The 12090-nt window shown below is 37.1% G+C and overlaps 1 protein-coding gene across 2 annotated transcripts in view; it reads right to left on the bottom strand.

The window, feature by feature from the left end:
- Positions 1 to 9966, bottom strand: part of rxfp1 (relaxin family peptide receptor 1) — a 74480-nt gene extending 64514 nt beyond the window's left edge. For both annotated transcript variants that reach the window (XM_017417537.3, XM_025006199.2), the window contains exons 1-2: positions 9480 to 9966; positions 2391 to 2528 (exon numbers count right to left, since the gene is read on the bottom strand). In XM_017417537.3, coding sequence (XP_017273026.1) covers positions 2391 to 2528; positions 9480 to 9522 — 181 coding nt within the window. In that variant the 5' untranslated portion in view covers positions 9523 to 9966. The remainder of the gene's footprint in view (positions 1 to 2390; positions 2529 to 9479) is intronic.
- Between the last annotated feature and the right edge of the window lie 2124 nt (positions 9967 to 12090).

Below are 12090 nucleotides of genomic sequence, written 5' to 3'. Positions count from 1 at the left end.
GGATGGATGGATGGATGGATGGATGGATGGATGGATGGATGGATGGATGGATGGATGGATGGATGGATGGATGGATGGATGGATGGATGGATGGATGGATGGATTTTAACATGAGTTTTTAAAGTAGGCATAGCATGTAAAGAAGTGAAACTTGACACTGTGGGATGTTTGCTCTGATATCAAATTAAAAACTAACAGTTTTGATTGCTAGCAATAAAAACAAGCCCCAGGGTTGACTGAGGTTCAGATTATTATTCTTAAAATATGTTTTTCTTGGCTGGCTCACTTCTGCTAAACTTGGGAAACACCAGTCTTGTTATCTCTGGGTAGATGCATTTGTATTTTTTAGAGATAGAGCTGCTGTTTGCTTGAGGGGTTTTGTTGCTCTGTTTTAGTTTTTACAACAGCCCAAAGGAGATCTGTTAGATTGAAGTCAGACCACGTATTTGACCAGGTCACAACATTCAGTTCTGTTTTTATTTTTTGTCTCCAGAAACCCTTGCAGGGTTTTGATTTGCTAACATACTGATTGCTAACATTTTCAGGTAAGTTTCTGGAAACAGGAAGCTGTATAATCTATCATTTACTGCATCATATACCATCTGTTTTAATCAAGCGGCCTCATTTTATCACAGTATTATTTCAGCGCTGTGGCAAGCCTCCATGGATGTTCCAAAAATAGTGAAACTCATTTGACCAAAAAATGCTGCCAGTACTCATCAGGCTTATTGCCATTTCCCCTTGTAAAGTTTATTTCAGGTTTTTTACATTCCAGGATTGTATCCTTGCACAGATGTTGTCATTATGTCCTTCCTCCTGTATGAGCCGTTACTCAAACTCTGATTTCTATTATCTCCTATCCAAGCCCTTCAAGCACCTCCCTGGTCATTACATCATTATAGCAGGTCAGCCGGCGCAGATTTGATTGGTGGTGCCATTTACTTTCTATATGCCATGATTACTACTACAACTGTGTTTTCCACTGATTTGTAGTTAGCCATTGATCTTCCCAGTTGATTTTCATCTTTTCGAACTCACGCAATTTTTGAGTGGCTCCGGAAATTATTTTCCATCCGGAGCCATGATGAGGGCTTGCAGATAGAAACAGGCTGTACGTCCAAAACTGAGAGAGTTTAAACACAGAATGTACGAAAGATGTGTGCAGAAAATAAAAAAAATATATGCAAACAGCATTTCCACACACAAACACCCAACGTTTGAGCACCTCTATAAATTCTGAGCATAAATGAAGTTTATAAATGCAGCAGGTGCGGGGAGGATATGCTGCGTTACACCAAACCTGCATAGAATATCTGAAGGCAGGTCAAGTGCAAATGAAAAACAGAATGAGTCAGAAAATCAATATGAAATAAAACAGCCTGTTTAACAGCGCTTGATTTCCATTATTAAATTGTTGGTGGCACTCTACATTACAGCTCAGTTTGAGATGATAAAAGTATAGTTTGATTATTCAAATGTAACCAAAAGTCTAAATCATGTATTTAATAAACTATAACTAGGTATTTACTTGATATTAAGAATGAGAACATCAAGTTAATACACTGATCGAACCACACTGCAACATGTTAACAATAAAACTGCGATTTCAATGGAGTCTTTCTCAATGATAGAACAAATAATAGAAGGCTGTGAGAAGTAGGGGTGAGAAGGGTGCTGCAGCACACCTTGATGGACCCCGGAGGACATGCATGTTCAAATATATAGTTCAAACATTTTATGGAAATAAATGAAACAATCAATTTGTTGATTCTGTTGAGTTTTGTTATTCACCATGTGACAGAAATGTTCATAAATTCATAATCCTGAAGAAGTTAATTACCTGATTATTACTTTAATAACCACAGTATTAATTTTTGTATGTTTATTATCAGACTACTACATCTGTTACTACTTCATAACAAAGTTTATCCCACGCCACCAAATGGCAGGTGATAATGTTTTTTGCCCGTGACTGTGTGTGCTTGTGTGTTTGTTACCAAAATATCATAATATGAAAGGTGCTAGACAACTGAACTCTTACTTTTTAAATTTTTGTTACCATAGGTACAATTATACCAAGAAGAATGTGTAATTTTTTTGCCATTTTGTGTGTTTTAAAAAATTTGTTTCAAAATAAACTTTTGGCTTTTTGTTATTGTTCTTTTACTTATCAAATTAGAACAACAGAAATTAAGAAGATGCAACTTTTAATCACTTGACATTTGCAATATCCTTTTGAAAAAACTCAGTATATATATTTGTTTTACTAGTAATAACAGTTTATGAAACAAAGTATGTGTGAACAGTCATCCAAACATCACAGAGCTGGTACAATGCATGTGTCAGCATGAGGTCATCAGTTTTGGCTTCAATCTGAAAAAGTAACTCACCACAGTTCTCCTCGTCTGCTTGATTCCCACAGTCATCTATGCCGTTACAGTGCAGGAGCTGCGGGAGGCAAACGGTCAAGTTGCCACAGGGGAAATATCCAAGTGGGCACGTCGTCTTCTCCTCTGTGGTATTGAGTGCTATGAACACAGCAGAAAACCCCAAAAACACGATTTAAGGAAAAAGTTCTGCCACTGATTTTAATCAGACACACCAGGAGTCCTTAGAAATGATTCCAGTAAAACATGATCCAGCAGGTTTCAGGAAGGACATTTCTGTCTGCTCTATCACAAGTTTCTGTCTGTGAAGTTTTTTTTAAACAACTTTGTTCTGTTCTGAACTGTGCAACAACCAAAGTTAAACCTCTTCATTCAGGCTAGAAGATAAAAAATATGTATATACAACTCCAATCAAAATCACTTGTGCAATTCCAAAATGAACCACCATGAACCTGCTCTATGATGTCTGATCTGATCTGAGCAGCCATGTTTTGAGATGTCAGGTTTTAAAAATAATGGCTTATTTTCATGTGCTGGCTTGCAAAGCTGTATTCTTGGCCATGCACATTATTTCTTTGCCCACCTCAACCCATATTATACCTACCTTGGGCCCGCTTTGTACACACCTTGGCTGCTACTCCCATGATTATATCTACTGAAACAGACTTTTTAATAAAGACAAGCAGATTTGGACCAGTTTTTCAATAAACTATTAGACCTGGAGATGTTTTTTTTGTAAGAAAAGCTCCTGAACTGGTGTCAAAACACACTTCTTGCACTCTTGAGACAGGTTGGCGATGTCTCTTAAACCCAAAATTAAAGGATTCAAAACACCTGCAATGATTCTGTGAGTATTTTGAGAGAAAATTTGATACGTTCAGTTTTTGAACATGTTCAAAATTCAAGCAACAAGATGCAGACAGTTACTCTCTGTACCCCAATTGCTTAAGCTGCTTTCATTAATATAAACTGAATGCAGTTCTTCAATTGCAGCCATAGTGATGTAGAATTAAGAATAAACCTTAAAGGTTTGGAAGCTTTTCTTCATAACGAAGTCATTTGGATGTAAACAATATGTTTGGATTAGATGGTAATTACAGAACCTTTGATGTGGCGTTAAGATGCATGTTGGTGAATCATTTATTAATCTGTTAATAAAGCGTGTAAAGACATCTCCATGTAATTGTTCTAAGTAAATACAGAAAAATTCATCATCTTGTCATACTTTAAAAGACTGCATGACCTGCTTCGTATCTGATAGCTGCATCTGACCCGAGTATTACACAGTAGACTGAAAACAAATGTTGCTGAAAATTGAACAGCTAAAAGGCTAATCCATCTTAATCAAATATTCCTTCCACAAATCTTAAACCAGTGTCCTCAGGCAGCCTACTCCTTTCTGCATTTTTTCTTTTTTTAAATAAATTTACATGTCTCTTGCTTTTTCTGTAAAAACTGCTTGTACTGAAATGTATATTTATTACAATACTAACTAAGATGATTTAACTCTCACAGATATTCCAAACATCATGTTCCTGCTTATAATTTAGTTATCCCTGAGAATAAAAAGAGAAGAACACAATGACGACAAGATTCAGATCTACTTTTCTGTGGTACCAATATTCATTTTTTTGTAGATTTCTTACAGCTTTTTTAAATGCAAAAGCAAAAACATGAAGACAATTAAAAGTTATAAAAAACTATTCTTGATGAAGGAACAAAAACACCCTGAATCAACAAATTCAGACGTGTTCAACATTGAAGTTAGTTAACTGTTCTAGTAATAATCCACAACAAAAACACAAAATAAATCCCCTTAGAGCCATAAAAATCTATAACAAATCACAGCTCCTTGGCCAGTTGGCCTGCGGAGAAGGAGGTTATTCATTATGGCTCCATGTGGCCAACAGCACAGCAGAAACACCTCAAGAGGGTTTAACCAGCGTCCCAGGAGTCAGCAGATGAAAATCAAAGTGCTGTTGAGGTGTTGCATAATTAACGCTCGGCAGGATCAGTAATGCCTCGATGCAGAGCAGATCGCAAGCCAAAGGAAGGAGAAAGCAGAGATGCTTTTTACGATTATCTTATTGAATTTAAGTGCTGCCTTCAGATCTATAAGTGAACATCTCAATGGAGGTCTCATGCCATAAATATAAACATCTAATAGGGTCATTAATGTCAAAAACACAATATGAGAGAAGTAAAAGAAGCTTAAATGGTACACCTGTGATGCTGCAGAATTTAGTTTGAGTCTTTAAAGGCATGAAAACCAACAAACACACACAAAAAACAACAAATTTACTATATACATCAACCTGTGTTGATTATGTAATGTGATTCTGTGTTCACACAACAAGCTGGGAGGTTTGCCATTAATGAGATCTGCTGAGTGGTTAGATTGCTTTATAGACTGTTTTTATCCAAAACCTAAAGAAAAAAACAATAAAATCAAGCTTGATACCCAACTTCTTGTCTGGAGTCACATTAGGTCAGTGGGCATTTATACCATAAAGACATGCAGCCACAATCCTCTCCGACCTCTTCTGAATGTGACCTGAGCAATCGTGTCTGAATGCGTCCTCAATCTGCCCCAAATGCATTTGCACCTGCACTTCTCTGTTCACTTGTAATCAGATCAAGCAGGACACCCGTCAGCACCAGCCGTAAACAGCCTATAAAGTAAGCAGGGCACCATGCGAGTCAATGAGAATTCCCTAAAAGCTTAAACATAATGTTAAATAGGAGCTTTATTCATTGTAATCTTTTGCGCTTTTTGACTTAAACGAAACTGATGCAAATAAACTAAAGCAGATGTTTGATTTGAATCCTCATTATAACAAAAAGCAAAGCAGCACAACCATTCCAGAACATTTAGGACAATTCAAGACCGCTGCCAAAAGCAAGAAGATTTTTCAGTTTTCATTTTTTATACAAGCATCAGGAGGTGGAGAAGACATTTAAGGTCCATTCTTTCATGTTTTACCTGCTGGATGCTACTTGGAGTAGCTGCAGATAAAAACAAAATAGATAAATAGTAAAATATTTGACAAAACGTTGCCTAAAAAACTTCTAAGAAATGCAGAAAAATCAGATTTAAAGGCAAAAAAGTAGAAAAAAGTGAGATAATTGAAAATGATTATCATTTTTAACATCTGCCGTAAACTCTAACCTTTTTTGGTGATTTTTGTATTCATAATGAAACACATTAAAACCTCTTAAATGCTTGCCTATGGGTTGCATTAATTTTATAGCAGCATGCTCAGGAACTAGAGCCATATTTTAAACATGAAATTTCCACATGGCCAGAGCCAAGGAAATGAATCTCAGCACGGCAATTTATTCACTAATTCAGATGGGAGGACGTTTCAATGCAGCTCAACCATAATCAAATGAAACACATTTCCTCGGTATATCAGCTGTATAACCAGTCACTCTGAAACCTTTTATGTGAAGACAACGTCTAATGTTCATCTTAATGCTACATTATTTCACTCCAATGATAAAAAAACAGTTTGTTTTTATAATTGAGAGCAGAAAAACACAAAAACTACTACTTTTTTTTTTCAAAAAGTTTCTACCGCCTTTAGCCACTAATGATGACATTTAGAACAACTGAGTACAACCCAGAAAATTAACCATTAGGGGTTATCTTTGCCTTGAGCTTAGAAGGCATTAGTGGCATTAATGCTACAAAATGACTGTGATTCACAGTCCCAACTGTGTCCCTAATAAGGCATGCCAATCAAAGAACCCTCCCAGTAAACTGGACAAATTACCATTTTCTATGAAATAGCAGTGTGAAGGCTGAAATGTGTCGAAGAAGCTGAAACTTCATTTTTAAAGTTAAAACAAGCAGAACAGAACTAAATCGAGCAAAACCAGAGCTAATGATAAAATTAGTAAAAACTGTAGCTGAGAGCTAAAATGAGCAAAACAGAAGCTAAAAATTCATAAATAGCAAAAGCCAGGTGAAAGCTAAGATAAGGAAAATCGTAGCTAAAAGCTAGAAGTAGTGGGACGATTGTTAAAAACTCAAAAGGAGCTTAAGATAACAGAAACAGAGAAGGTATGCTGAAGTAGATTTTAGAGAAACTTTTTGAAGGAATGGAGAAGATCTCAGTGTGTTTAGTGAAAACCTTTGCAAGTAAAGTTAAATTTTTTGAAAAGTATAAACATTGCAGCTACAAAAAGTTTGACCCCACTATTCCTGACTGAGCCAACCATTTTGATAAATTAATGGTAAAATGGCACAAAGCATGCAGAAGTTGTTTAATTGCAAAATATGTACACAAGAAACTATTAACAGGAAATCAGTGAGAATGCTGACTTGGCATTGTGATAAAACGATGATGTCTTTTTTATCTTAAGCAGCTGACATCATTTCCTGTATTAGTTTATGGTAAATAAACTAATATAGTAACAGATTAAAGGCTTTACATGTCCATCTTTTAAAAATTCTCACCTGTTTTTAGTTGAAGGGTAATTTCTACATTTAGGAGGGGGATTAAGAGGCCATGTAGATGATTGAGCACACTTGTATCCACTTGTTAACTTTTCCCTCTTAAACTCTTTCAGAAGAGACAGCGGAGGGACAGAAGTGTTAGGAGGTTGAATGCAGAAATGTTTCCCTGTTCTGCTTTACCCACGATCCTTCATCTGACTGAAGTTGGTTAAATTTGGACCATGTCTCTGAAATATCAGCAGCTTAGTGGAGCTGAGTACTGATAAATCCACCAGGATGCCTGTGGAGCTAAAGTGACAGATGGATTTAGATTAGCAACGTTTCCTTTCAGATCTGCTCTTCCGTCAGTTTTATCAGGAGTTCATACTTTCCCTTAAACTATATATACTTGATTTTATGTTACATAATGACCTACATGCAGTTAAAGTGACAAGCACTGACACAAATTTGACAAACTGCTTTTGCATGTTTGGAATATTTCCATTTTATTAACACCTGTGGCAAAAAGTGAGCAATAATGTTTTTGCCTGTGTCTGTATTTGTGGATTTAGGTGTCTGTCTGTTGCTGAAATATCTCTACAACTGATTTACCTTTGGAGTCAAGCTGCCACAGCCACCTGACCTGAAATGCTTTCATATCTTGAGCTAAAATTTGGTGTGGTAGTAGCTTAAACTGATCCTCAACAGATACTCTGAATTACCAGACTGTGCAAGATCTCAGTTTCAAAATTTCTGATTATTTGCAGTCAATTCTGTCTGTTAGCAACATTTTTTTTTAAATTGGATATACATCAACAACTGAATAACTTTTGGAGCCAACCCAATTCAAGATGACTGCAAGAGCCATCAGACCTTAAAATATACAAAAATGGGTGCAAGTCAGTCACTTCTGCAGACATTGTGCTAAAATTTGATGTGGTAGTAGCTGAGAGTCATTCACAACACAAACACTCAGCATGACATCTTATGATCTTGCATGAGACTGATTTTATCTAAATGGCTGCAGCTCATTTTTCCACATAAGATGATTTTAGTTTAAAACTCTGGCATGAAGTGTGACGGGCAATATGCATTCCACCAATGAGAGCTAAGCCTTTAATTTAGAGGATTACTCATTAACATCTGTATTAGCTAAAATGCTCAGAGTCACTTCTTTATAACGATCCTGCAGGAAGAGGCAGTGGTAGCTCAGATTTGTGCTGGAAGTGAAACAGGGTTTGCGCCTGAATAACTGGTCTGACTCCACTTATCTGCTTCACAGGTGGAGGTCTGGTGGAAGCAGAGCTCCTGTTCTCTCAGGGGAGCACGATGGCAGAAAAGGTGGACCAGAAAGTCCCTGAGCTAGAATAGTAATAATCTTTCTATTTTCCTTTTTGTCATGGGAGCAGGAAGGTGCTGATTTTTTCTGCGATTTGAGCTGGAGAAAGCGAGTCCGACTGGGACTGTGAATGTCATTTATGTTTCAGGTGACTGCGCATCTATGGCAGAGTAATTCTGGACAGATTTTTGAATGCCAGCGCGGTTTGAGATAACTGATCGGAGTTAAAAAGAGACTTCTTAGAGACTTTTTCTGTAAACTTCCTAAAAATTTGAGTTTTTGTTCTTGCTTTGAATCTAAAACAATAATGTATCTGATAAACCCAAAGGGAAAAACTGTGAAGTTAAAATACAAAAGAAAACCATATAAAATAAAATGATTCACAAGGATGAAGTGAGATAACTCTCTCACTGAGTGCCTTTGCCTTTGTTCAAACACACCAAAAGCTTTGAGAAGCCGATAAGGAATGAGACAGACATATTGTACTAAAATACCGAGAAACCTCAGCTGCTCTCCTGCGGATCAACAGCTCCCAAATGCATAAAAAATATAAACCCAGCTGTATAATTTTAAATATAAAACTGATTTTTAAGAAAACCAATAATTTGTTGCTAAAGAATGAAATGAAATTCTCTCAGTTTTACAGTGTTTTTGGTTTTAAAATGTGCTCCACTGTATATTACTCAAAACATATTCCAAGAATGCGTTTAGTGTATGGATGAACACAGACCTTCTGTAACCTTGGACTAAACAATAACAGTATATCTCACACAAGCAGCCCAGCAGGGACTGAGAGAAGCTCAGACTTTAATGTTAGATGCATCATTGCACAGCTAAGGATGGCTATTTATAGTTCAAATAATGAATTTACCCGGGACTCGGAAACCAAGATCACCTCCAAGGACAGTCAAACCTCCAGAATAATTAGGATAAACGTACAAAACAGCGTGTTTATTTGCACATATGTGGACTGTAATCGTTAAAAAATGGACCCGGTTTAAACTCCCAAATGCTTTTTATGACCTGAATGAATTAAAATTTGCACAAAGATTAACAAGCCTGTTATCATAATTATTTTCACGGTTTTTTGCTGTTATCAAAATCTCTAAATTCCATGAAAGAAAATAACAAAAATCCCCCTACTGGTGACAAAATTCTTCGAGTACCATCTGTCCTCACTTTCTTTGTTGTTGCCATTGTGCAGAAAAAAAAAACCTCTTCTAAAGGCCACTGGCAAATCAATTAGTCTCTAATTAGATGCCCAACAAAGAGTCAATAATCTGCTCGTTTGAAGCGCAGATGCTGAACTTACCTGACACTCCATAAGCGAAAATCACAGCCACGTAAACTTGCATGATTCCTCTGAAAGTTGTCGGTAAAAATCGCGCCGGTGGAACTAAAGAGCAGCAGTTTTTTGTTGTTTTTTTTTTTTTTTCTGCTCCGGATCAAGAATCGGTGCGTAAAATTCTCGCCAAAAAGTTTGTGTCCGTGCTGCTGCTGCTGCTGCTGTTAGGTGTCAGCCGCGCGGACAGGCACGTGAGAGGAGCTGCAGGAGGAGAACCTGTGGACGCTTCTCCAGGTCGATGCGGTCTGAGGGAAAAGGTTTAAAGAGTGGCCATGATGTTGTGACGCGCAGGTGCAGCGCGCGCAGAGGCGGTGGTGGTGTTCGCTCCTCACATATTACCACAGCTGAGAGTGACCAGCTCCACCACAGCTGCTTATCTATTTAAACTCTCTCGGTGCAGCAGCGTGCAGAGGACTGACGACGCGTTTTCAGTGACATCAGAGCGTGCACAGCCTTCAGCTCTCATTTGTTTCTGAGAGAATCAATTTTAACGCTCCTCCTGCGCTTTAAATCACGCCAAATAAGTGAAATCAGCAGATGTTATCCATCCGGGTTTGGGGTTTCCCATAGAAAAAGCCTCATTCCTTGCAGTCAGTAATCCTTATTTAACTGACAGACTGTCTTAGTGGTTTCTTTTGTATCTTCCCTCTGATAAACCTGTTACCTCTATCACCATGCTCTGAAAATCTACATTTTAAAGGGTCAGAAGGTGCAGAAATCTAATTTCTGTATCTTAACAGAATGCCTAATTACTCTTAATAAGAAAGCTGAAGTTGATCAGAAGTGACAGAACATTTCCCACCTCAGTGATCATGTTTTGTCTTTTACTGTTATGATCTAACAGTCTGGAATATTCACAGTAATATTCACTTTCTGAGGGCGCAACAAACGGCTGTTTTTAGTGAGAAAACTCTCCAAGGGTCCATTTGTCTTACAGATAAAATTGAAAAACATTGTGTTTATTGAGGACAAACCTTCTATTCGCTTTTATCCATTGTTCAGAATAGAATAAAATAGTCTGTATCTTTTTTTTCATATCGGTGAGGGCATTTTGGGTAACAGTCATAAAAAAGAGGTCATGCTGAAGTTTTAAACCAAGATATTTGGCACCTTTGGCAGTGAGTGATAACGATATTGCTTTTGTTAATATCTGTAAAATGATATAAAAATGCTTTCTTTTAATAAAACACTTTTCATGCTATTATCATAAAAATCACTGAAGAAGATGTCAGTCTGCAATATCATAAATGATCTGAGGTATGTTTTGTGTTAAATCCATTTTTATTTATCTGTTTTTTATAACCGTCGGGGTTCTATATCAGCACCTGGAGTTCAAAGGCTCAGAGTGGCTGTGCAGAGAATGGGGCTATCTGTCAGGATTACCCCGTTAGCCCATGAGTAAAAACTTCAGTCAGCGGGGAGGTGGTGGAGGGACAGTTAGCTGTGAAAACCCAAGTTTTCAATTTAGCTTCGTATCATAAATAACCTCTGGCATCTGTAACAAATCAAACTGCTCAGGGAGAGACTATTACCTCCCAAAGGTGACGAGACTGTAGGCGAGTACAAGAGTTTTAGGGAAACTGAAAGTCGTCCGGTCAAATTTTAGAGCACATATATTTGATTTGATGTAGTGTTCAAGAAGAGATGTATCCTGCGCTTTGAATTCCTTTTAAAAGCAGCTGCTTATAGTAGCTGGAAATACTTTTTTTAAGCATTGGAGTTGTTTTTTTTTAAACTTTGTGATTTGACGATTCCCACAGAAAACCTTAAATCATATTACAGTATTAAAAACTACACAGACATATGTACAGAGGATATTTCTGCAGAAACAGCTCTTTTCCTCCACAGAAAGGGTTGAAAACTAACTGTTTTATCAATACTCGTAAATGCAACATAAACAAAAGCAGATGACATTTGGCTGAGTAATGTGTGGCTGAAAAGAACAAAACTGTTTGCTCGTTGCCTTAAACAGCACAAATTGATTCACCGCTGAGCTGAAGATGTTCTCTTTTTCTTCAATCTTTCTGCTGTTCTGTAGAAAATCACATAAAGGTTTCTGAAACCCCTGCAGGAAAGACCAAAACAACATTCATTTACAGTATTTATGCTTACCTAAAAGCCATTTCTGATGATGCAGCAGTTTCTTAAAAGATTTCATAGTGAAATTTCAAACGATTATCGATTGTAGCTCAGCTTAAAGGGATAGTCTGGTCAATTTGAAGTTACCTTTTGTCAGATTTTTATCAGTAGTTTGTACCTTATCAGTCACAGAGAGCGCAGTAGAGACAGACGTCTTCAAGTTCAAATTCATAAAGTAATAAAAACTTCACAATTTGTTTCTGTAACAATGCTTAGTGTGTCCTTAAATTAACAATTTGTAAGCAAACTTTGCTGCCAACTACCGCGTGCATTTGTTTACCTACGGAAACAGCCGAGGTGACTGAAAATAGCGATATCCATGGAAGAGCCATGTGGCGATAAGAAGTCCAAAGATTTTAATGTGTTCGTATATATTTATGCTCTTATTTATGTTAGTGTTAGCCTAGAGTAGAAAAAATGCTAAAACGGTAAACTTAGT

This window comes from Kryptolebias marmoratus, linkage group LG9, assembly GCF_001649575.2.
Source record: "Kryptolebias marmoratus isolate JLee-2015 linkage group LG9, ASM164957v2, whole genome shotgun sequence".
NCBI classification, from domain to species: Eukaryota; Metazoa; Chordata; class Actinopteri; order Cyprinodontiformes; family Rivulidae; genus Kryptolebias; species Kryptolebias marmoratus.
Note: the sequence above shows the minus strand (reverse complement) of the source record. Positions and strands in the feature narration are given on the sequence as shown.